Here is a 27145-nt window from a genome sequence, read left to right on the forward strand (position 1 = left end):
CTGTGTGTGTGTGTGTATATATATATATAATAACTATTATGACCAAAGTGTACCTGGCCATAATCATATAAAAAAATGAGTGCAATTTAAAAAAACCCAACAATTTATGGATTAAAGTTGTAAAGCTGGAAATGCGTCGAATCGGCCTTGACCTTGACATTCGTAGGCGACCTTCATGTGTTCTCTCTGGTCCGGTTCAGTTTCTGATGAAAGTTTACTCTTCAGTTGAATCAGTTGTACGCTGTTGTCTGCGTGGCAGTTGGTAGAAACAGTTCAAGATGGAGGATTTCAAATCGGACACTGGAAATGCAGACATTGACGCAAAGGTGGAGGAATGGATGCGTTGGGATAAGGTAAGACCGATAGGCTCGGATAGGTACTCATGATCTTTCGCGGAATGCCTGATGTTTTGACACGTTTATTATTTACAGTGAGACTGAACCTCCCATTCGTTTGAGGGCGGAGATGTCTGCATTCAACAGAATACGCGCGCTATCGTTGTGGTGCTTGTCATACAGTTCCGCCTTTCGCATAATAATATCCAGATCTGACCTTTGGTGACCTGGAAAGACTTGGAAATGACTCTGCCGGAAGTAGACGAGGCAACGGAAACAGACATTTTCAGCAGAAACCCCAAACATTTCTGTATCAACTATTCTTTCAGGATCAGTTATGTTTCTAGTATATATGTATTTTGATTTGCTGCCACAAACTGAATAGATTTGATATATTTATTTGAAATAGAAACAATTGGTTGTTTCCACCATTTCTTAAGGTGAAGATGGAACTATTCTGAGACCAGAGACTGTGCAGAGAATATGATGATGCTTGTCAAGTAACTTGTTTGAGTGGCATTTAGAAGCTTGTCAAGTAGTTCTTAGAGATTGAAACTCAACATTGAGATTTTTGCAAATCAGTAAATGAAAGGTGTTGGAATATAGATAGCTGATAGGAACAATGGACATTTCCAATGGAAGTAATGAAAGCAATGAAGAAAGGAGAACTGTTATCTACAGCTTCAAAGAACAGCCATTCAAGTCACCAGAAGATCTGCTGGAAATAGTTGGTATGTATGTTTGAATCAAAAGGCCGTTAAATGTTCATATTGCACTGGTCAATGTAAAATTCATTTTCTGTAATTGACTTGCTTATTCAGTATTACAATATAATGAAGGGTAGTCCAAGGACTGTTGAACATGTTTCCTGCTATTGTGCGGTGATCTAAATACTAATAAATAAATAATTTATAATGACTTTCATTCTTGTTTTGAACACTGTTGTTTCAAAAGATATTAAAAAGTAGATTCTGGTAGAATTCTTCCGTGCCAAGAGAGTCATAGTGCATGACAGAATTTAAGCAAAGTTCATGATGAGATATAGACTATGCTGTATCTGACTGTATACTGATCATGCTAATATTAGATAATTTTAGTCCAAAATATGATGCAATTTCTGTCAATCAGCCATAGGCTTGATTATAGTTATTGATGACGGTAATATTATTTACAGTGAAACATACTAATTTTCAAAGGTTACAAAGAAAAATCAATTTTATTTCAGCAAATCCTGATCTTCAGAGAGTGAGCACAAAACCCCCTTACCGCCCTAAAGCAGGACAGGTATATGTCTACCACCATGAACAAACATACATGGATAAAAGTAAGTTATCACTGTTGGTACAAAAGTTTGTTTGTGTTTTAATACAGCACACAGAAATATTCCAACTATATGACACCATTCTGTAATATACTTGTGATTGACATAAGCATCAATCCATGTAGTATGTGAGCCAGATCGCCTGTTCCATTAATTAATATTTCCTTGTGTGTAATGCTTTCCTTTTCCCCGAGAAATGAAGCTCTGTAGAGATGGGTGCATATTGAAATGAGTGAGTGAGTATTGTTTTTACGCCTCTTTCAGCAATATTCCAGCAATATCACATTGAGGGACACCAGAAATGAGCTTCACTTGTTTTACCCATGTGGGGAATCAAACCCAGGTCTTCGGGCGACCATTTAACCACTACCACACTGCCCTTATACAATGCATACAATATTTTATTATTTTCTTCAACCCTAAGACATTATATTTAGGTATATTCCTGGAGGGTAAACCAGTGAAGGTCCGGGTTAGAATATTGATCTTCAGTAACCCATGCTTGTCATAAGAGTGATTAACAGGACCAGATGGTCAGGCTCGCTGACTTGGTTGACACATGTCATCGGTTCCCAATTGTGCAGATCGATGCTCATGCTGTTGATCACTGGATTGTCTGGTCCAGACTCGATTATTTACAGACTGCCGCCATATAGCTGGAATATTGCTGAGTGCAGTGTAAAACTAAACTCACTCACTCACTCCTGGAGGGTAAAAACCTCTTTATACTATCCCAAAATTATAGCGCAAACAATTACAACATTGTCTTGATTATGTGTTTGGTGATGGAGACATACTGAGAGCTAATACTTTGTATCCATGTTATGAGAAAATGTATTAGTTATGACAATTTGTCTAGGAATGGTATTGTTCCAGTAAGGTTTTGTAATCTGATAATTCTGCACAGAAAATGTAATCCAAACTTAGAGCTCATGCAGTTCATCAACATACAAATGATACTCATACGTTTCATCTTGCATTTACAGAAACATGGGTCTATGATGGCTATCGATGGAGAAACAATGGCAAAAAGAAATACCCCAAGCCTTCACCGTTGTTTGAGAAAGTGTATTTCACCATTGACTGCGCAGATGCAGATAGTGTTGACTTCCGCCGCTGTGTGTATATCCCGCTCAACAAGGAACTGAAATACATGGTCGTTCAGTACTTTGGTGCTACATCTTCCTCTCCCTTGTTTTCTTCTGTTGAGAGAAATAAGCTGTCAAGTCGACCTACGACATCTGGTTTGGAGTATTTGGAATCTGTGGACAGTGGTAATTCTTTAATTGGTGACCAGATGAATCTCACCCTTTCTGCTTTCACAGCTAGAGATGAGGGAAATGTCATGTCTCAGATAGCCCGAGATGCCTCTCCCATCCACATCTGGATTGGTTAAGAAATCAACAGTACCAGTAAGCCTCATTCCAAGTAACAATGGTTCCAGTGTCGTTGACTCAAATGATGATGAATTGGACACATGGATGGGAAAAGATGACGACAGCAGTTTCAAATTTAGTCAGAAGACATTCACAGAGATTATGAGAATATGTTTTGAAATGAGGAATGACAACTATTTTTGGTCATTCAGCTCAGCTCCGGAAGTTATTATGATATTTGGGAGCTGTGACCTGTGTTCCGACCTCAATGACCTCTTGTCGACACAGGATGACACCATACAGTGTTTGTCCTATAGCACATCACCATGTCTAGATGGATTTTTCATATCAGTCTTATCACTTCATCATCCAAAGTTTATTCTCACAGAAGCAAGCAGTCCACCTGTTATCCCTCTTGTGTTCATGATCCACCAGAATAAGTCTTCGCTGTGTCATACAAATCTCTTCAATCTCTTTGTGGAACATCTTCCAGCATTGAGGGTGGAAACCAGTGAGCCATCTCTTGCAATTATTCTTGACAAAGATCCAAACATTATGGCCGCAGTTAAGAAGTGCCTGCCAAATGTCATCACCCTTCTGTCTCTTTCTTTCATCAGACGGGAAGCTCAATGCTGGCTGACAAAGAACATGCATTCTAAACGAACTGACCGTTACGTGGCCGATCTAGAGGATCTGATGAGAGTCAGCTCCAAGTCAGAATTTGAATCACTTCTTCAGAGTCATAAGCACAACTGCAGTAGATCTTGGCTGAATTTCTTTGATAGTCAGCTAAAGAATGACATAATCAGCCATTGCAACAACTGGATGCAGATTAGAAACAAGGTCATTCACAAGGATGTCCTTGAGGAAAACCAGTGCTCTCCCTTGGAACAGGTGTTATATGACCTTGAACTTTGTCATGAGGCAACCATGGATGTCCTGATCCAAGCTTTGTATTTCCTTCACTTGTTTATCAGGACAGAGCTTCAGAGAGGGAAAAGTGGATTTGGCTTGTACAGGCTTCATGAAAATTATATTTCAGAGTTTGGACATTCAGTCCCAGTGAATAGTCAGTTTGTGGGTAAACCTTCTGAAATAGTTAAGCTGGTAATGAATAGGAAGATAGCAAGTGATAGTAAGACCAAGTACAGTGACCCCACCTGTGAGGTTCATGAAGGGGAGATAATGCCAATCAAGCAGGAGCCAGCAGGGGAAGAAGATACAAGCTATCTTGTTTTCTGTGATGGAGATGTGGTCACTGGAAATGATAATGAAGAAAAAGATGGTGACAGTTGTCTGACTGATAAATTTAGTGATCAGCGAAAAAGGAAATTCTCATCTGACGATGTTGGAAACTCATGTACGGACATGAAGAAACATTCTTTTTCACAGTAAAGGTTGTCAAGTTTAAGCATGTGTAATAATAGCTAGCCTTGTATAGCTACAGAAGTAGTGTTGAGACAGGGGTACATGATTTCATAATGTTCACTGTGACTTGCTCCCCTTTGCCATGCCAGGATCTGCTGATTTTTTATCATTGCTTCAGATGCAAGACTGTTCCTGAGACTGTAATAAAGTTGTGTTTGGTTCAATCATGTATTTATTACTGCAGGACGTACAGAGGCGTCTACGTCAGCCATACTGCCAAGTGGGACTACATGTAGCAGATGATAGTGTATCCCTACACGTGTCCTAGTGATAGAGGCAGCTGGGAATATAGTGCTATACTTTAAGATGATATTATATTATTACAGAGACCTTGTTTATCAGCATCATGTCAGTTGTTTGAGTGACTCATCTACAACCTGCATCTTTAGTTTTGTCTCTATCTTATTACAAAGTCTTAAAACAAAGTGAAATGAATTTTAATTGCAGATTGGTTACGCACGTTTATGATGAAGGTATTCAATAATCTGAATATCTGAAGTCCAATAGTTTGAGTGCCCTGCAACAGATAGTCATGTTTATGTAATTGATTTTGAACATTAGTAGTTTTATCGCAGAAAAGTATCTTTTCAGAGCAGAGAAGCTATAATGAACACATTCTGTTTGAAAATGTAATTTGGAAAGCACATGATCTCAGTGCCCCATTTCAATCATAAGCAAACAAAAACCTCTGTCCAGTATCTGTGTAAGTGCATTTGTTTTGAGTAAATTTGAGTTGGATAAGACCTCAAAGTCATGTGGAAATATAAATAACTTTTGCATCATATCCTACACTTACGTTTAATCGATTTAAATGTCAATATTTGGGGTTTTATCGGCTCACTAAATAAACAGACAGAAAGGACATTTTGCTGGACCTGGGTTTTGGACTTTTAGCAAAACACACTAATGCTGCAGACCACAACTCCAAATCTATTACTCATGAGTATTTGATTGTTGTTGTAAGTGTTTGTTATTTAGAACTGTGTCAGGAACTAGGGTTGTTTTGTGACCAGGGTCCCATTTCACAAAGCAATTGTAGCACTAGGATGATCATAACTCCCATACTTTAATATAGACTTACGACAGTCGTAACGCTACGATCGCTTTGTGGAACAGGGACTAGGTTATCAGTGCAGTAAGCAAGTCAGAGGTCGGGAACAAGATACGTAAAACCCTTTCTTGATAGTTTTTGTGAATATCCCTTGTCTAACAAGGCACAATGGCTAAATAATATCCATTAAGGTTTTGTTACGCTGGCGTTGTGCAAAATGTGTCCTGAAACTGCAAGATGGCCTACATAATGACATCCTCGATTATGTAGGATATGATCTCCATTCTAGCACGACATTGTGTGATACTCAATTCTGATTGGCTGAGACCACTAATTAAAGTGACCGATTCACCGCGTATGAATACAATGAACTCGTTGACCCTTTTGTTTGTAAACAAACATGTCGGACATTGGCAATTTCTACCTCGGCAGCATCTTTGATGTTTTTGAAATAAAAAGTGAATAGTTGAAGAAGAATTTCTTGACCCTAATCCCAGTGAAGAAACTACGAATCTGGAAAATTCGTCAGCAGCGCAAATGCGGCAGTATTCAAACCAGGTCTAGATCTAGCAGGTATGACGTCGACAACACCCGTCAGCCCATATGTCCTAACCTGACCGCTTCCGTCCCGGCCGTAATGCCCTTCAACTTCCACTGTCCATATATCCCACATAAAACGTGGCATGTCAGGTCTTTTCCAAATTGGGAATAGTAGGGTGGTTATCAACAATTATTTTCGCGAAGAAAGTTAGCGGCGACTAAACTTAGCGAGTTCACGGCTTCAATTGGGGCAAGTCGATTGTCATACAGTAGGGGAGATCAATAATTCGCTAGAAAAAAAATCAAATAATTGTACTTGCTCACAGTATAAACTGTATTTTTTTTACTTATGTATGCTACTTGTTACAAGTACAAGCATACTGGTTCCTGAAATAAAGCTTTTATGTTGTTGAAATGTCTTATTTTGTTCATTACACAACGTCAACCTGTCCCTCAACGGGACGATTCCAAGCGATTTCCAGGAAAAAGGCCCCTTAAAGCCTTGTGTTCTTTCACGCCAAACAGTTCAATTTTAAAACGCTTATCAGTCGTGCTAGAATGAAGATAAAGCTACTCTGTTTTCAATTTTGCGGTCCTTTATCGTTGATTTAAGACCGCTAAATGTTTAATTTAAGAGCTCGATAAAGGACCACAAAATTGAAAACAGAGTAGCTTTATCTTCTAAATCTAGTGTGATGAAAGCCTTGTAGCATTTGCTACCATATAGCTTAAGGTTTCAGTCTCATTCAAATGGCACAATGATGAAAATAGCTGCAATACTGCGCTCACATGTGAGAACAATTCAATACTGTAATAGCGAGTGAGTGGGTATGGTTTTGTGCTTATTTCAGCAATATTTGAGCAATATCAAAGCCCTGAAATAGGCCTTTACACATTGTACCTATATAGGGAATTGAACCCAGGTCTTTCATATGATGGGCACACCACTGCCCCAGGGCAGTTATAAGAATTATCAGGATGTGGACATTCTTACAAAATGAACCCGTGAAGGTCCGGGTTAGAATATTGATCTTCAGTAACCCATGCTTGACGTAAGAGGTGACTAAAGGGATCGGGTGGTCAGGCTCGCTGACTTGGTTGACACATGTCATCGGTTCCCAATTGCGCAGATCGATGCTCATGCTGTTGATCACTGGATTGTCTGGTCCAGACTCAGTTATTTACAGACTGTCGCCATATACCATATAACACCATGTTACACCATGTTACACCATGTTCAGTGATGAGTCCAGCTCAAACCTTTTGCCAATAGCGGGCAAGGCTCAAAAGAATCTTATCTTTGGCATTGAGACTCTGATATGTTAACATTTCATTAATAAAGGTAAGCTGTATTTGAAGAAATTTTTGTTTGACTGCCAACATATTTTTCTTCTTACCATTACAGTTTTAGTCCCCTGCTGGAATATTGCTAAAAGTAGGGTAAAACTAAATTCACTCACTCATTAAAGTTTGAAGAACATCCTCATCTAATATCTGAATGTTACATAAAAAAGCAACTGAACAGGTGCTTAAATTAGTGCAGAACATCATGAACTATTTTCTTTGTAGAATGAGGTTAATCGTGAAGAGATCCGAAAACTGGCTTTGGCGAAGAATGTTGATGAGTTAAGGAAACGCCTGCTTCAGAGAATGGAGTTTGGCACAGCAGGTTTGTAAAATTGTCAAAGTGCAGATCTGTGACAATGTGTACATTTGAAACTGTTACTGACTACATGTGGGAGGCAAATACCATTGACTGAAGAAGATCAGTTGTCATGTAAAAGGCAGATGTGATATCAACATGGTCATAGCAGACGTGAACATGGGCAGAGCAGACGTGAACATGGGAAGGGAAGACGTGAACATGGGTAGAACAGATCTGAACATGCGTAGAGAAGATGTGAACATGGGCAGATCAGACATGAACATGGGCAGAGCAGCCATGAACATGGGTAGAGCAGACGTGAACATGGGTCGTTCAGACGTGAACATGGGCAGAGCAGATGTGAACATGGGTAGAACAGACATGAACTTGGTAGAACCGACCTGAACATGGGCAGAACAGCCAAGAACATGGGTAGAGCAGACGTGAACATGGGTCATTCAGACGTGAACATGGGCAGAGCAGACTTGAACATGGGCAGAGCAGATGTGAAGATGGGTAGAACAGACATGAACATGGGTAGAACAGACATGAACATGGGTAGATCAGACATGAACATGGGTAGATCAGACATGAACATGGGTAGAACAGACATGAACATGGGTAGAACAGACATGAACATGGGTAGAACAGACATGAACATGGGTAGAGCAGACGTGAACATGAGTCGTTCAGACATGAACATGGGTCAGACATGAACATGGGTAGAACAGACATGAACATGGGTAGAACAGACATGAACATGGGTAGAACAGACCTGAACATGGGTAGAGCAGACATGAACATGGGTAGAACAGACATGAACATGGGTAGAGCAGACATGAAATAGAGCAGGCAATGAACGCTGGTCGCTCAGACGTGAACATGGGTAGATCAAACATGAACATGGGTAGAACAGACATGAACATGGGTAGAGCAGACGTGAACATGGGTCAAACAGACCTGAACATGGGTAGAACAGACCTGAACATGGGTAGAGCAGACCTGAACATGGGTAGATCAAATGTGAACATGGGTAGATCAAATGTGAACATGGGTAGAACAGACATGAACATGGGTAGAACAGACCTGAACATGGGTAGAGCAGACGTGAACATGGGTAGAACAGACATGAACATGGGTAGAGCAGACGTGAACATGGGTAGAGCAGACATGAACATGGGTAGAGCAGACTTGAACATGGGTAGAGCAGATGTGAACATGGGTAGAACAGACATGAACATGGGTAGAACAGACATGAACATGGGTAGAACAGACATGAACATGGGTAGAGCAGACATGAACATGGGTAGAACAGATGTGAACATAGGTAGAACAGACATGAACATGGGTAGAACAGACATGAATATGGGTAGATCAAACGTGAACATGGGTGGTTTAGACGTGAACATGGGCAGAGCAGATGTGAACATAGGTAGAACAGACATGAACATGGGTAGAGCAGACATGAACATGGGTAGATCAAACATGAACATGGGTAGAGCAGATGTGAACATGGGTAGAGCAGACGTAAAAACGGGTAGATCAGACATGAATATGGGTAGAGCAGACATGAACATGGGTAGAACAGACATGAACATGGGTAGATCAAACATGAACATGGGTAGAACAGACATGAACATGGGCAGAGCAGACATGAACATGGGTAGATCAACCGTGAACATGGGCAGAACAGACATGAACATGGGTAGATCAAACCTGAACATGGGCAGAACAGACATGAACATGGGTAGATCAAACCTGAACATGGGCAGAACAGACATGAACATGGGTAGAACAGACATGAACATGGGTAGATCAAACGTGAACATGAGTAGAACAGACATGAACATGGGTAGATCAAACGTGAACATGGGTAGAGCAGACGTGAACATGGGTAGAGCAGACATGAACATGGGTAGAACAGACATGAACATGGGTAGAACAGACATGAACATGGGTAGAACAGACATGAACATGGGTAGAGCAGACATGAACATGGGAGACATGAACATGGGTAGATCAGACATGAACATGGGTAGAACAGACATGAACATGGGTAGACATGAACATGGGTAGATGAACATGGGTAGACATGAACATGGGTAGAACAGACATGAACATGGGTAGAGCAGACATGAACATGGGGCATGAACAACAGACATAAACATGGGTAGATCGACATGAACATGGGTAGAGCAGACATGAACATGGGTAGAGCAGATGAACATGGGTAGAGCAGACATGAACATGGGTAGAACAGACATGAACATGGGTAGAGCAGACATGAACATGGGTAGAACAGACATGAACATGGGTAGAGCAGACATGAACATGGGTAGAGCAGACATGAACATGGGTAGAACAGACATGAACATGGGTAGAACAGACATGAACATGGGTAGAGCAGACATGAACATGGGTAGAGCAGACATGAACATGGGTAGAACAGACGTGAACATGGGTAGAGCAGATGTGAACATGGGTAGATCAGACCTGAACGTGGGTAGAACAGAACTGAACATGGGTAGAACAGACCTGAACATGGGCAGAGAGAGGACGTGAATATTGGCAGAGCATACATGAACATAGGGAGAGCTGAAATGAATAACGACATTTAATTTGAACAACAATTTATGTGTGTTAAATATTAGTCAATCAATTGTTCCTTCTATTAAAGTTCTATATCTCAGGTCTTCGTGCCCGGATGGGAGCTGGCTACTCTATGATGAATGACCTGACAATCATCCAAGCAACACAGGTAGGTCTTGTCACACAAATATTTCACAAAGAAACAAATGGAATTGTCTACAGTAGTATTGTTTTAATGTCTCTTCCTTCTCAAGTGGACTGGTTGCTGGCATCAATACTAGCTTATGCCATGTAGGATTTCAACCTCTGTCTGCTTCCAGTGCACTAGTGACATGTTTGTTGATTAATGGTTCGTTAATTAGTTATGTCCCTGGCTACATTAAAATATGAGTTTTTGAAATTTCAAAATGGCCACCGTCACTGTTATTTGCAAAAAAACATCCCTCAGGTAATTTGCTGCTTGTCTGCAACAAGTTTTTTGTGTGAAGACATGTTAGTGGATTTAAAGTTGTTATTCACAGCAAATCATGTCATAATTTTGGAATCATCTTAATCAGGGCCTGGTGAAGTACCTTGTAGCGACAGATCCGGATGCTAAGAAAAACGGGCTGGTTGTGGGATACGACGCCAGACACAACAGCCAGAGGTCAGTATCAGTAACTCTAAATATATCACTGATTCCTTTGGTTTGATTGTTTGATTGCCAAATTAGAAGTTTAGTAATAGGGGCGGAGGGGTAGCCTAGTGGTCAAAGCATTCATTCGTCTGACCTAGATTTAGGTTCAATACCTCACATGGGCACAATCCCAGGTACCTATTCTGCCTCTCAGACACCATGGCTTTAACAAAAATGGAAGTCTGACAATGGTACCTTGATAACGTACCCTTGTATAAATGTAAATTGTCACTGTTCCCATGACCAAAAGCTATGAACACACAATTTCACTGAGAAAGTGGTCAATGTAACATGTTATGTTTGGGATTGTTTTCTCTCAGTTAAGCTCAGATTCTTGTACTTTTGGGGTGCTTGAATCCCATCTGGAAATCGAACTCTAGGAGTCTGAAATTGAATCATCAGTTCCAAATGGTTTGCATGCTCATATCAAGGATTGTCTAAATTGATAGTTGACCTGACACAACATTCTGTGGAAGATTGATCACATCTTCCTGCAGAGGACCCGAGAAGATCCGGGGTAGAATAGGTCTTCAGCAACCCATGCTTGCCACAAAAGGCGACTATGCTTGTCGTAAGAGGCGACTAACAGGATCGGTTGGTCAGGCTCGCTGACTTGTTTGACACATGTCATCGGTTCCCAATTTCGCAGATCGATGCTCATACTGTTGATCACTGGATTGTCTGGTCCAGACTCGATTATTTACAGACCGCCGCCATATAACTGGAATATTGCTGAGTGTGGCATAAAACTAAACTCACTCACTCAGTCTTCCTTCAGAGATATACTAACAATGTAAAAGCAGTGAAACAACAGTAACTCATCTCATTGCAGGAACAATCATCATGTGATCATCGAGAAAACTATTGTAAGTGGATGTAAAACTCAATTCACTCTGTTATTCTAGATGGAGTGAGCTGGTAGCAACCATATGTATCAATGAAGGTGTACCAGTTTACAAGTACTCCAAGATCTGCCCTACCCCATATGTGGTGAGTATCCTGTGATTGTGTCCCTAAAGTAGTGCAGTTACCTCCCTTTGCATCACACCCCTGAATGTTTAGCTGTTCTTTCTACATGCATAGTTAGTTCAGGACCCGTGAAGATCCAGGTTAGAACTGGTCTTCAGCAACCCATGCTTGTCATAAGAAGTGACTAACAGGATCAATGCTAATGATGTTGATCACTGGATTGTCTGGTCCAGACTCAATTATTTACAGTCTTTGTTTTTATTGCTCATTAGAACAGAAATGTCTGTAATTCTGACACTTGTGCTAAAAACATATAAAACAGAATTAATTTGAACATTTATGCTAAAACATATTTGAATCAATTTGAACTCACAGTTTTATCATGTTCATGATTACATGTAAGAGGACCGCCTCCGTGGTGTAGTGGTTAGAGTGTCCGTCCAGAGAGCAGAAGGTCGCGGGTTTGATTCCCCAAAATTGATTACCAAAAGACGTTAAATATGGTGCTTGTTGGTCCCTGCCTGGCGCTCGGCATTAATGGGTACAACAAGGACTGGTCGGCTCGGAGTCAGTATAATGTGTCTGAGTGGGGTATTCATGCTTCACTGCGGCATGGTATCTAAGGGGCTAGCACTATAAAACCAACTAAGTCTGGGCTAGTACAAGCAGCCACACATACACACGCATGCACGTCGTCATATGAGCAAAATATTCTTAAATACAACGTTAAACCCCATTTCACCTTACCTCACCACCATGTAAATGTAAGGCAGTAATGTTCATTCTGTGATGTAAGAGTATCCATGATAACCTGCTAACTGTGTGTTCCTATACATCAAGCCATATGCCGTGGTGCACTATGGAGCTTCCTGTGGGATCATGATCACTGCCTCACACAACCCGAAGGAAGACAATGGCTACAAAGTGTACTGGAAAAACGGAGCTCAGGTAACTCACTCAGTTAATACATTATAAACTGGCTATACAGGGAGTGGACAGGTAACTCACTTGATTTCAAACTGATTATGTTTCAAGGTAGTCAGCACCTTGCCATTGTTGTCAGTATCATGCCGGTACCCATGCTAATGGTAAATTTCTTTAGACTAACTTGTGCTTTTCTTCATGAATTGACATGCCATAAAATAGAACTGAAATACTGTTCGAAGCATCGTAAATCCAACTCACTCACTCTTGAACATTTCTTGTAGATCATTTCTCCAATCGACAAAGGTATTGCAACATCCATCACTGAACATCTTGAGCCTTTCCCCACGTCCTGGGATACGTCTTGTCTTGCTAATGGCAAGCTATTGAAGGATCCCTATGACGAGATATATGATCTGTATAACAAAGATCTGCATCATCTGTGTCACTTCAGGTAATCCTATGTAGCTAAGCCAACTATCACATTAGTCACCTCTTATGACAAGCATATTCTTGAAGACCAATTCTAACCCAGATCGTCAGGGGTATACAGTACATTTGTAAAAAAGATTTGGTTCCCCCATAGTAGCATTCTCTTCCCACAGAGGTTACTTGTCATATCTTCCTACGAACCTCTGTTCTAATACGGCCATATTTCCCGGTTCTCGTAAAATCCCCTAGCGGCAAAGGATCGCAACACGAATTATCTCCCTTCTTTCTATCCAATCAGAACACGTGTTACATCGACTTAGATTCAACTTGACTAACACAAGCAAATGTGGGGCCACAAATATCCCCCATCTGCCGGGGACTTGTGTTGATGTTACACACAAGACGTTTAAAGGCTAGCTTGTCCGATGTCAACTAGGGCGATGGAGACGCCACTGATCCGCCATAACATGACTGAGTTCTGTCTAGAAGAAACGTTTGCGCATCGTGCAGGGGAAGAAGTTTAGTTTTCTCGAAGCATACGGAAATTACCAAGGCCTTGCGAATGATCACTTTTGAAACAACGTCGCTGATTGCACAACTAAATCTGATTGCCTCCAATCACGAGTCTTGAACACTCACACCATGAAAGGGCCGTATTAGAACAGAGGTTACGTAGGAAGATATGACAGGAGTAACCTCTGTGGGAAGAGAATGCCATAGTAGAAGTTCTGTTGGAACTTTTCATTCCAGTATTTGTTCCTGTAATAGTGCATGCGGAACAATTATTTCGTTACGCACAAACAGAATTTATTCCGGGTAAATAGGAACTTGCACACACATCCTAAAGTGTCTGAAAGAGGGTTTTGTTTGTTGGGGTGGTCTTAAAAATTGGTTTGGTTTTTTTGTTGTTGGTTTGTTTTGTTTTGTTTTTTGTTTTGTTTTGTTGGGTTTTTTTGGGGGGGAGGAAGAAAGGATTCAATCCTACGGTATTTGTTCCATGTGGAACAAATCTTGTGGCTATCAAGCAGCATTTATCATGTGTGAAAGTTCCTTATAAAATGACTCAATATAGTATTGTCGTCAGTGGCACCATTTGTCTTTTTTTGTGGGAATTGGTTTCATCTTTTGTTATGGCTATACAAAATAGTACTAAATTGCCTAAACTGCCATTAGATATGGTTCACCTTTCTTTAAAAATCTGTGCATCTATTTCAAATTATTATTTCAAAGATGTATGTATAATATCTACATGTCGGGTGATAAGGGTCCTGATCGAAATCCGGACAATACTGAAGAATTGTTCAAATATCGTTGTATTTTAATTTGATCTACAGTTTGGGTAAACGTACAGTGATCAATATGGCACATTCTAATGGTTGCTAATTTTCTGGTCACTGGTTATCACAAGCTTCAATGGAGCAGACTTATCCTTGATCTCGTCCGATACATAGTTCAAAGAGCAGTGTTTTCCTCTGCCTCCATAATCGGTCTGATCCATCTCTGATGTATTTATAAGTATGACATATATATATAACATATCTTATATGTTATATATATAGGTCATACTTATAAATACATCGGAGTCGGGCCTATGTATTGCACCTCCTTGCTGTGTGTGGCAAATGGCCGCTCATTGATTTGATTTTCACCTAGATCTAACATGATTCACGTGTATTTCGGGCTTGAGAAATCCCGGATGTTGACAAGTTGGACGAGTCTATTTTGCATTCAATAATGACTGGAATAGGTATTTGTTCCTGTTCGATGGAATATTTGCCGTATGTGCGGAATTTATATTCGTGTCATCCATTCTCTATTTCACGGCATTTATTCCGAACCGGAACATTTACTACTCGGAACTAAATCATGTTTACACATGTGCTTGCTGACTGCTATATAAGTGCAGTAATCTTGAACAAGGTGCCGTTGTATAAAACAACCTTGGCGCTAAGACTACCATCTATGTTACAAGTCTATGTTAAGGAATGGGAGTTACAGTCACCTTAGTGCTAAGATTGCTTTTTACAACGGCACCCTGAGCATTATATCTTTACATTGAATATCTTCTGTTTAGAGAACAGAATACGTCCTCCAAAGTGACCTTCACCTATACTGCCATGCATGGTGTGGGATACAAGTTCACCTGTGAGTCTCTGAAGAAGTTCGGCTTTCCTCCTCCTGTACCAGTTAAAGAACAGGTATTTAATTTGATTTAATTCAGGATATGAATGAGTTGGTTCCTACTTCATTGTAAACCAAAAGTCACTGTGTTCTTTAATCTGATTGGTTGAAAAACATGATTGAATGGTATTCGATTCCCAGACATTTGCTGCGTATTAATATGTAGAATCATCAATCACAGATGTTCAGCTGTGATCATATCATTCAAATCATATTGTGACATAAAGTCCGAATGACGTCACAAATGAGCTGTTCCAGATGATACCATGGGAGACAGCCGAAACGGCCGGCTGATGACATTTCACTGCTGTACCCGAACTCATTGTCAATAACTGCAGACACAAAACATGTGTGGGCCTTTTGGTTTACTATTGTGTTTACAATGTCGATAAACATCATGTGTTAGCCAATTTCCGGATGTTATTGAGTATTTGAAGTATGGGAATATTTCATTTGAAACCTCCGGCTAATGCTGTCGGTTCCAAATGAATTCCCGTGCTTTAAATACTCAATAACACCCAGAAATTGGCCCACACATGATGTTTTATCTCCTACTTGTTCATCATATTTCGTATGCTACTAGTTGACAACTTGATGATTACGTGATGATCTTGTTGTGATGTAATCAATATGAAGATAATTTTATCATGTCGTGATGGTCAATGTTGGATGAGACATTTTTTCACAAGTGAGGTTGTATTCCTATAGGTGGAGCCAGATCCGGAGTTCCCCACGGTGAAATACCCCAATCCTGAGGAGGGCAAGGGAGCCTTGGTTAGTACATGGATCTTTAATGAGGAAGCCCTCTGTATACGCTCCAGCAGCACACCATTCAATTTGTCTTGACATACAATTTGATATTATAAGTTGTTCACTGGTGCCGACGGGTACATGAACCCATGGGCCCCGAGCGACCAATGAACAACATATTTATCTTACCGAACACCTCAATGGTAATTTTGAACTGTTGAAGCACGGGTATCGGATCATAGTATAGAGTACCAGACGACAAGAAAACAAATTTAGGGTTATCTCCCTTCCATCCATTTGCATTTGCAAAGCATCGACAAATTCTGTACATCACACGTGATTCAATGTTATTTGAAATAAAGAATTACTGCTACAAAGTACCAAATGAGTTCGGCATTCCCAGCAGGGTACATAGAAAATGTTACTCGCTTGTAAGCAGGGTACATTGAAAATAATAGAAGAGTGCTCAGCCAATCAGAAAACGACATTTATGTGTGAGGCAAGATAATTATTCATATCAAGCGTTAACAGCTGGTACAAGTACAACAAGAATACTAGTTCAAGTTTCCATGATGCTTCTGAACTATGAATACACAATACCATTTAGAAAATGGTCAAATGTGGCAAATATTATATTAGAGATTACATTTTCTCGGTAAAGTACAGATTCAAGTACTTTTGTTAGGATGAATCCCATCCGGGATTCCAACCCTTCTTCTCAGAGACTGGCACCTAATCGCCAGCACACAAAGTCAGCGATCAAACCACTCAGCCACCACGGCTTCCAAAATGGTATGAACTATGCTTTAAAAAATGAATTACTAAGGCTGCATGGTATGCTTTCACTGATGTCTGTGCCTGTTTCAGACATTATCAATGCAGACAGCCGATGCCAATGGAAGTGTGGTAATCCTTGCCAATGACCCTGACGCAGACAGGCTGGCAATAGCCGAGAAACAGCCTAAGTAGGTGGTATATAACATTGATATTGAGGTGTGGTATAACTGGAATACTGCTGACTGGGGTGGTTTGAGCCAGTTTCACTTACTAACTGTTTGATCAGCATTCTTGAAGTTGATAATGGATAACAAAGCATACAACTTAAGATAACATTTTGATTATTGCATAGCATGATGTGTTTATGTAGATTCTTACACAGTTGCTCTACACAATAAAGAAGAACTTGTTATCCATAAAGTTTCACATACTCATTGAGGCATTTCTCATGGTGATATATAATGAGACATGTGGTCTCACTTTAGGCGAGTGAGTTTGTCCAATATTGTCTATGTTCACCAAGCAGAAAAAGGGTACCTGGTGGGATAAGTCACATGACTATTAACCTTCTAGTACCTCACAGGCAGCTTGGGTTATCCGGGATAATAATGTACATTATGTTGTATCTTACCTTTATGTAAAATATTTTAATGTCATTGGTCAATGATGCTTTAAGTTCAAGTTTCCATATCACCCCTCCCAGGAGGGTGGAAACAGGAAAAAATATTACCTGCTGCCATGGTAACCGCCAAAGTCTCCACTGAGAAGCTGTATCACTAACAATCGTATGACGTCATAATATCGAATATCATTCGATTAGCTACACATTTATTTTACCGACTTTCACTGCTTTATTTTTGTTTTATACATTGAATCATTTGCAGGCTCAATTAAAACATAATTAGCCATTTTTATAGCAGTTTAAAGCTTGTCAGAATATGTTTCACTGATTTTAAAAATCCAGTCGAGAGGCAGACGCCATTTTATTTACATGTCATATAGTCAGGAGCGAGCTTATAGATCTTCAAAATAAAATAAGATGATATTTTGTACACTTATCGTGGTAGTAAGGTAATATCCGGGATAATAATGTACATTATGTTGTAAGCACTTAGAGCATGCCTGTGCAACGTGGAGTTCAGTGCTATATATATGTCCTTATTAGTATAAGTGGAATACGGCTGTCTTGTGTGTTTGTCTGTGTGAATAGGTGGAGTAAACACAAACTAGAATGTATTGATGATATCAAACTGTAATAGGTAGTAATAGATGATAATTGTAATATGGTAAGATTTTGTAAAATCAGGGCATTTTCAAACTGGGATTGCTTTGTGTACAGATTTATTGTAAGTGGGAGAGATGTGTTTCAGTGGCAAGTGGAGGATCTTCACTGGGAATGAGATTGGGGCCCTGTTGGGGTGGTGGAGTCTCTTTGCCTTCAGAAGAAGTAACCAAGATGTCCCCAGTAAGTAATCGTCAAAAGTAAGGCGTGTACTGATGGATTTGGTCTTGTTTAGCAATGACATAATCACCATGATCACCTGAGGCTTGTGAGACTCCTGTCTGAGTTCTTGGGGTGGTGTAGCCAAGTGGTTAAAGTGTGTGCTCTTCATGCTGAAGACCTTGGTTCGATTCCTTGCATGGTCATGTGTGAAGTGCACTTCTGGTGTCCACCCACCATGATATAAAAACCTGCTCACTCCGTGGAGTTCTGAAGTCACATAACAATAAAGAGTCCCTGGGTTGATTGTTATTGACATAAGTTCCTCAGTTCTTGTGACTAGTGAAGATCCAGTATAGAATTGATCTGTAGTAACCCATGCTTGTCGTAAGGCGACTAACGGGATCGGGTGGTCAGACTCGCTGACTTCGTTGACACATGTCATTGTATCCCAATTTGCGTAGATCAATGCTCATGCTGCTGATCACTGGATTGTCTGGTCCAGACTTGTTTATTTACAGACCATCACCTATAGCTGAATATTGCTGAGTGCTGCGTTAAACAACAACCCAGCCCCAACCCAATCTCAGTTCTTTCCACATAGTATCATGGACAATTGATGTTTCTGGTTAATGAAGAAAGCTTTATGGTCACATGGAATGCTATTGGCTTATTTTATGCACACCGCCTTATAGCTGGAATATTGCTGAGTGCTGCGTTAAACAACACAACCACACCAAATGAAGCTTACTGTTAGCTATAACTATGGTTTATCATTTCAGACAGTGATATCTGTATGGTGGCCAGTACTGTTTCCTCCAAAATCCTGCAGACCATTGCCAGGAAGGAGGGGTGTATCTTTGATGTAGGTTAACTCATCCTCCATGATTTAGGTTAACTCACTAACACTGAAGTAGGTTAACTCACTCTCAGTTATGTTGTTAACTCTCACACACTGATGTAGGTTAACTCTCCCTCATGTACGTTAACTCATCCTCCATGATTTAGGTTAACTCACTAACACTGAAGTAGGTTAACTCACTCTCAGTTATGTTTGTTAACTCTCACACTCTGATGTAGATTATAGAGATGCCACGATACATCGATGCATCGATGCATCGATGCATCAATACTGTTTCTAAGACGATATAATTATCGTTACATTCAAAACTGTATCGATCTTTAGTTTTGAAAGTATCGGTTTAAATATGTTTATGTATCGTTAACATTTTGCAATTGTATCATTTTTTTATGATATGAGAGTGATAAATGATTATTTTTCATGCAGTAAGATGGGAAATTAGAACTTTTTAATCTCTGAGAATAAAAAATGTTGATCTTTTCATGGACAGTTATAAAATATGTAATATCAATGTTCAAAATGTAACTAATTTTACTCAATAATGCCGCGTAAATAGTTATCGTGATACTATCGAATCGTGACATGGGTATCGTGATACGTATCGATTTGTGAACCTTATGTATCGTGACATCCCTAGTAGGTTAACTCTCACTGATGTACGTTAACTCATCCTCCATGATATAGGTTAACTCACTAACACTGAAGTAGGTTAGCTCACTTTCAGTTATGTTTGTTAACTCTCACTGATGTAGGTTAACTCTTACACACTGATGTAGGTTAACTTTCTGTGATGAACGTTAACTCATCTTCTATGATTTAGGTTAACTCACTAACACTGAAGTAGGTTAGCTCACTTTCAGGTATGTTTGTTAACTCTCACACTGATGTAGGTTAACTCTCTGTGATGTAGGTTAACTCTCACACTGATGTAGGTTAACTCAGTTCCTCTGATGTAGGTTTCAGATGTCTCTTTGTGATGTAGGTTAATTTCCTGTGTTAATAATACACATGTGTACTCCCTAACTGATGTAACTAGAAGACTGATGACCTGTATTGTCGTTGACACAACCTGAACTGTGTCTGCAGGAAACCTTGACAGGATTCAAGTGGATTGCCAACAAGGCCTGTGAAAGAAAGAATGATGGGAAACATGTCATCTTTGCATTCGAAGAGGCCATCGGTAAGTCACACTTGAGAACATCCGTTCCTGTCATTTGACATTCATAGAAAACAACTTGTTACTTTGTTTGATCAGATTACTCTGACCTTGTAAATTGTAATTCCTGTGATTGTTAACATGATCAGTCCCTCCCCAATCTCCCTATGCTCTCACCACAACTCCTTCCTCATTTGGGGTTTGGGGCGGTGGGGTAGCCTAGTGGTTAAAGTGTTCGCTCGTCACGCCGAAGTCACGGGCTCGATTCTCCACATGGGTACAATGTGTGAAGCCCATTTCAGGGTTCCCTGTCGTGATATTGCTGGAATGTTGCTAACAGCGGCGTAAAACTAAAGTTCTTGTGTTTTTGTTGTACAGGTTTCATATGTGTGTTGTATTGGTTTTGTGTGAATGTTTTGTACAGATTTCATTTTGTGTTGTACAGATTTCATGTGTGTGTTGTACTGGTTTTATGTGTGTTGTACAGGTTTCACATATATTTGTTTACAAAGTTCATATGTGTGTTGTATGGCTTTCATGTGTGTGTGTAGAGGGCTTATGTTTTGTTATACTGGTTTTATGTGTGTTGTACAGGTTTCACACATTTGTTGTACAGGTTTCACACATTTGTTGTACAGTGTTCACATATATTTGTTGTACAGTGTTCATGTATATTTGTTGTACAGTGTTCACATATATTTGTTGTACAGTGTTCACGTATATTTGTTGTACAGTGTTCACATATATTTGTTGTACAGTGTTCACATATATTTGTTTACAGTGTTCACATATATTTGTTGTACAGTGTTCACATATATTTGTTGTACAGTGTTCACGTATATTTGTTGAACAGGTTTCATGTGTGGAACCAAGGTTCTGGACAAAGATGGTGTGAGCGCAGCAGCAGTGTCAGCCGAGATGGCAACGTACCTCTACAACAACAACTCAACTCTGGCTAAAAAGCTAGTAGAGATATTCAATGAGTAGGTTATGTATGTTGTCAGGAGATCATATTTAGAACTGATTTTATGCAAAATACAGATTTTTAACTCGCCTGCCAGCGACAAAACTGCCCATTTGATGTGTGCCTTGTCAAAAGTATGTTGGCAGTCTCTCTGGTAACATGAACTATGCTAAATACATGTCTGATTACTCCAAAGATCTAACCTGTCACTCATACTTTAATTTCAGATACGGTTATCACCTGTCTCGAAACTCCTACTTCCTGTGCTACGACCCAGCCATTACCGCCAAAATGTTTAAGAATCTCCGTAACTTTGATGGTCCAGGAAAGGTAGTTGTTACATTCTTCATATGGAAAAAGATCGTGAAGATCCGGGTTAGAATTGGTCTTCAGTAACCCATGCTTGTCGTAAGAGGCGACTAAAGATCGGGTGGTCAGGCATGCTGACTTGGTTGAAATGTGTCATCGTTTCCCAATTGCGTAGATCGATGCTCATGCTGTTGATCACTGGATAACTGGTCCAAACTTGATTATTTACAGACTGCCACCATATAGCTGGAGTATTGCTGAGTACACCGTTAAACAATAAACAAACAAACAATAACATCCCCTGATGCTCCATAAGCTCAATTAGTATGTGAATCACATTATTACAGTGTATGAGCTGATTAATTTGGCAGCATTGTACCCGATGATATTAGTGTTGACACGCTTCCATAACGATGTTTATGTTCTAATTCGCTTCGCTCAAACAAACATAAAATATTTACCAAGTACAACATACTCGTAATACAGGGTGCTGTCTACCGAGCCTCGAGAGCGAGCTGGTTTATTTCTGAAATTTACATAGCAAGAGCTCATCGACACGGATCACAGATATAAATATGCGATAAAAGCGCGAGTCCTTACACTGCCCAATCGGATATCCTTCCATAGTTCACACTAACACAAAGCCGATCTCCACGTAATCATGCATCCTTGAGTCTTGTATACAACCGAGACGACTCAGCCCTGAGCTGGACTGCCTCTGAAACAAGGTGCATAAGAGCCATCAATACAATTGCAAACTTCATCAATAACGATAGTAACTCTGAAGTTGACTTAACTGAAATGGAAATATAATCCCTTGCTTTACTAAATATTCGGGAACATAACCAATCGTTACTTTAAACATTTGCAAGTAACTACAGAAAAACAAACCATTTTAGACCCACACAAGAATTGCCAGCCTAAACATAAAGCATACTTAACTTAGAATATTGACCGTTCCACTCCATAAGATTCGTCTCTGTTGAGTCATTGGCTGTGTGCCTGTCACAAATCTCAGGATGCGTACAATTCTTTCTTTTGACTTCTGCTGATCCTTAATCAAGTAACTTTGTATATCACCATAACATCACATCCGTGGCCTACATGTGTACAGCACGGCCCAGTAGCCTGCATTTATAACACACAGCCAAGTGGCTTAACACACAGCCAGGTGGCTTAACACACGGCCCAGTGGCCTACATTTATAACACACAGCCAAGTGGCTTAACACACAGCCCGGTGGCCTAACACACGGCCCAGTGGCCAAACACACGGCCCAATGGCCAAGGCCAAACACACAGCCCAGTGGCCTTGTCTCCAATGAAAATAAAATCAAGGCAAAGCTACTCGCCTGAGTAACGCGTAGACTTTACCCTAGATAAATTTATTTCCTGACTTTGAATTCAGGGCTAATTGACCTGTGTTGTGATCAGCTGGCAATACTTACTTCAAGATGTGTATTATAAGCTTGCAGCCTTTATGTTTCACAGTACTTTTATTGGAGTTCTTTTGCATAACAGGGAAATGCTGAATAGCATAGGCCGTAAAATATTGATCATTTGGTCTACATTATTTCCCAATAATCTCTTTCATGATATTTATAGCAATGTCTTCACAACCAGTCTTTCAAAGCAAAATGTACACTGTTGGGATATTGGTCTGTACAAGTGGACATTCATTACAGAGTCACATCTGACTCAACGCTGGATATTGAAGTTATTTTGAATATGGAGCATGTGAAGTGAAGTATTATCATGCAAATTATTTAATTCACACTGTTTTATTTTCAGTATCCATCAAGCTGTGGCCCTTACAAGATCAAATATGTTCGAGATCTAACAGGCACGGGGTACGACAACAGCCAACCAGACAATGTTCCAGTGAGTTGACCTCAGAAATATTACAGAAACATCTTGTTCTTGTAAGCACCAATGAAAATCCGGGTTGGAATTGGTCTTCAGCAACCCATGCTTGTCATAAGAGTGGTCTAACAGGATCAGGAGGTCAGGCTCACTGACTTTGTTGACACGTCATTGATCCCAAATTGCGTAGATTGATGCTTATGACGTTGATCACTGGATTGTCTGATCTAGACTGGATTACTTACGCCACCATATAGCTGGAATATTGCTGAGTGCGGCGTTAAACAAAGAACAAACTAAGGGACCGTTCATAATTTATGGCTAGGGGATGATGATGATTTTTATGGAGAAGCATGTACAATGTGAATGAAACCCCCTAAAACTTATGTACAAAATAAGTGACCCTCCCTGTATGTAATGTACAAAATCAATGACCCCCTCCCTTCCCATAATTTCTAAGCATAATTTAAAACATATTTTGATGTACAAAATTGACCCCCTGATGTGTGTACAAAATTGAACCCCCACCCCCACCCTAGAACAAAATGGGTGACCCCTCCTTAAAATCATCATCATCCCCCTTGCCATAAATTATGAACGGTCCCTAAAAGAATTTCTTGTACAGTCTACTCCAGACATCAATCCTTCATGCCTTCCTCCTTCCTGAGTGAATCTAGTTCAACATTTTGGAGAGTATTCGAGGTATATCATAAAGTATCAGCTTTATGTCCAGGGCAAAAAGGAGATAAAAACCCACGATCATAGGTTTATGGTACTCTTAAGGGAAGACAAACAAAGCAATGGGTGGTCAGGATCACCTGCTCTTCTCTCACGTCATGGGGCAGCATAACGGATAAAGCGTCTGCTCATTACACTGTAGATCTGGGTTCAATTCCCCACATGTGTACTATGTGTAAAGCCTATTTCCGGTGTCCCCCACCATAATATTGCCGGGATATTGTTAGAAGCGGTGTAAAACCATACTCACTCACTCACTCACAGAATAGTGAAAATAGTGTTCAGATTGGTAGCAATCCAAATATACTTCCACTTCAGTGTGCTGACTACTGGAAATTTGATTGGAAATATAACAAATCTTTTAACTCATAAATGTATTGCCTATAATATCTGCAAATTTTACATTTCTAAAATGATATGTCAGCTTTAACATGTGTTACATTTTGGATTTCACTTTCTCAATAACTTATTCTAGTACTTTTGGGCCACTGAATTCCAGAGTACTTGAGTCTGTATTTTACTGAAGAGTGTAATCCGAAATATAACATTATACAATTATAGACTCTTGTAGAGGTCGATATCGGTTTTTATTGACCTGAGTAAAACAATATCGACCGCTTGCGAGGTCGATATTGTTTTTTCTCAGGTCAATAAAACGATATCGACTTGTACAAGAGTCTATAATTGTTTTATTATATAATGAAAGAGAAACGGTTTTAACATAAACTTTTAATGCAAACACTGTGCCATCTATCCGAGTGATCTGATTGGCTGAAAAGCGGGGGAAGCCCCTTCGTACGGGATTCCTTGTCTATTTTTAGTAACCCAAGTCAATATCGTAATTTATCAGAAAACTCAAGTCAATATCGTGTTTTGTAGTCAATCATGTGACGGTCTTTTGACCAATCGTGGTACAAGAAAAATACTACCTATATAATAAATGTTTATATTGGATCACTTTCCAAGTGGCATATGTTATACCATATGTTATATTTGCATACCTTTCAACTCTCACGCATTTGGCGTGAGTCTCACGCTTTATTGACAAATGTCACGCTCTCACACCTCCAAATAATAATCTCACTCATATCTGGTAGCCAAATATAATTTCAAAATTAAGACGCATTTTCGTTCGTTTTTGCGTAAAGTTGAACATTGAAAGAATGCCTGAATGAACGAAAGTACTAAAACGATGTTTATGCGAATGAGGCTTATTATTTTTTTTATTAGCATGCATCTTTAGTGTCAAGATAATGCCACCAGAAGGCTCCAAATGCTCCTGAAAATCACTAAACTTCATTTCTAGGAGTGGGGGCTTAAGCCCAGAGATTGGATCACTTTCCAAGTGGCTTATTTCAGTCTATCCCAAACCATCTTTATGTTATATTTGGGATTATTTTCTCAGGAACAGATTCTGCTACTTTTTAGGGTTGAATTCCAAAGTACTGGAATCTGTACTTTACTGCGAATAATCCCAAATATACCATGTTATATTTGATCACTTTCTAATTGGCATTGTGTATTTGTTAGCTTTACATGATTAAATATCAATGATTTCCAGATTCTACCAACAAGCAAGTCCTCCGAGATGATCACCTTCACATTTGAAAATGGTTGCGTGGCCACCCTGCGGACAAGTGGCACCGAACCCAAAATTAAATACTACACTGAGCACAAGCCGGATCCTACTACAGGGTAGGTCATTTAGCATCAGGGACACTTTAATACATGTTAAAGTGTACGCTCATCACGCCAAAGACCTGGGTTGTAACAATTTGAATTGGGACATGTTTAATTCTAATTTTGGAATTTTTACTGACATATGCGGCTTGAATTCATTGACTTTGGACCGAATAAGCGGCATCTGAACCGGTTTGGATACATTCATGCTTAAGCTGTGAGGTCAGACGACAGTTGCATACATTTAACTCAGACTTCAGCAGTTGCTCTCGATCATGAGAACCTAATTTATTCAATGTTTGTTACATGTGACCTTGACCTTCAGAATGGACCGAGATGCAGCAGAACGGGAGCTGAACGACATGGTCCACTGTATCGAGACTCATTTCTTCCAGCCGGAGACTTTTGGACTTACTCCGCGACCTACGAGCTAAAACATGTCACATCTCCCTGACCGTCTGCTCCAGGTGCATACAACTTTCAGCAACCCATTCCATGACCCATGAATACTCCTCCTTCTTTCTGTACTGCCACACTTTTTATTTTTTAGTTAAGATTTTTTTGAACAAGAATGGACATAATTTTAAGGAAGAGAGTTTTATGGATGGCGACTCCTTTAGTATGTGGACCACAAAGTTTCGGAGTATGTCTGTACTCCTTTATTCACCTGATGAAGGAGTAAGGATATACTCTGAAACATTGTTTCTCATAATAAAGAAATAGACATCAATAAAAAATCTTTTCTTTATGTGTATCACTTCTAAATGCCATTCAAAGACTTGACATATATTTGTATAGATAAATGCATATTTTGTTTTGGGGGAACAAATTTATTTGGGTTAGATGATCTCATGAGAATATTAGGATGCCCTTTTGTTCAGGGTGTTCAATTTTTTTATCCCCCGCAACGCGTTTTGCAGGGGGTATTAAAATGGACTCCGTCCGTGCGTGCGTCCGTCCGTGCGTGCACATTTGTCTTTTCCGGAGCAGAACTCTAAAACCGTTCAATATTTCTTCACCAAACTTGGCACATACACAGATCTGGTGGTGTACTGGTGCCTTTTGGTAGTTTTGGAATTCTGAATTCAATATTTTTGATGTTTCCATGGCAACAAGTTTGACTTAGCCTGAAATAGGTG

The 27145-nt window shown here is 39.8% G+C and overlaps 2 protein-coding genes across 2 annotated transcripts; both read left to right on the plus strand.

Annotated features, from left to right (window-relative positions):
- Positions 1–145: 145 nt before the first annotated feature.
- LOC124271916 (phosphoglucomutase-2-like) lies at positions 146–26900 on the plus strand. The gene is made up of 18 exons (XM_046707123.1): positions 146–353; positions 7621–7720; positions 10387–10454; positions 10843–10931; positions 11867–11951; positions 12771–12878; positions 13139–13308; positions 15361–15484; positions 16176–16241; positions 17085–17182; positions 18365–18459; positions 19218–19300; positions 20384–20477; positions 21307–21436; positions 21645–21747; positions 23517–23606; positions 25888–26021; positions 26332–26900. The coding sequence occupies exons 1-18, from the start codon at positions 279–281 to the stop codon at positions 26438–26440; spliced, it is 1821 nt and encodes a 606-aa protein (XP_046563079.1). The 5' UTR covers positions 146–278; the 3' UTR covers positions 26441–26900.
- LOC124272128 lies at positions 381–4624 on the plus strand. Its single transcript, XM_046707302.1, has 3 exons — positions 381–1066; positions 1561–1659; positions 2643–4624. The coding sequence occupies exons 1-3, from the start codon at positions 958–960 to the stop codon at positions 3050–3052; spliced, it is 618 nt and encodes a 205-aa protein (XP_046563258.1). The 5' UTR covers positions 381–957; the 3' UTR covers positions 3053–4624.
- Positions 26901–27145: the final 245 nt, after the last annotated feature.

This window comes from Haliotis rubra, unplaced genomic scaffold (assembly GCF_003918875.1).
Source record: "Haliotis rubra isolate DU_JTF1 unplaced genomic scaffold, ASM391887v1 Scf1, whole genome shotgun sequence".
Classification (NCBI taxonomy): domain Eukaryota; kingdom Metazoa; phylum Mollusca; class Gastropoda; order Lepetellida; family Haliotidae; genus Haliotis; species Haliotis rubra.

What these genes read in the sequence shown, in the direction of transcription:
- LOC124271916 (XM_046707123.1), top strand. Translation starts at nt 279, where the DNA reads ATGGAGGATTTCAAATCGGACACTGGAAATGCAGACATTGACGCAAAG. An exon ending in AGGAGGGGTGTATCTTTGAT is followed by an intron (nt 19,301 to 20,383) that starts GTAGGTTAACTC and finishes CTGTGTCTGCAG; the next exon opens with GAAACCTTGACAGGATTCAA. An exon ending in CTAGTAGAGATATTCAATGA is followed by an intron (nt 21,437 to 21,644) that starts GTAGGTTATGTA and finishes CTTTAATTTCAG; the next exon opens with ATACGGTTATCACCTGTCTC.
- LOC124272128 (XM_046707302.1), top strand. Translation starts at nt 958, where the DNA reads ATGGACATTTCCAATGGAAGTAATGAAAGCAATGAAGAAAGGAGAACT. An exon ending in AGATCTGCTGGAAATAGTTG is followed by an intron (nt 1,067 to 1,560) that starts GTATGTATGTTT and finishes ATTTTATTTCAG; the next exon opens with CAAATCCTGATCTTCAGAGA. An exon ending in ACAAACATACATGGATAAAA is followed by an intron (nt 1,660 to 2,642) that starts GTAAGTTATCAC and finishes TTGCATTTACAG; the next exon opens with AAACATGGGTCTATGATGGC.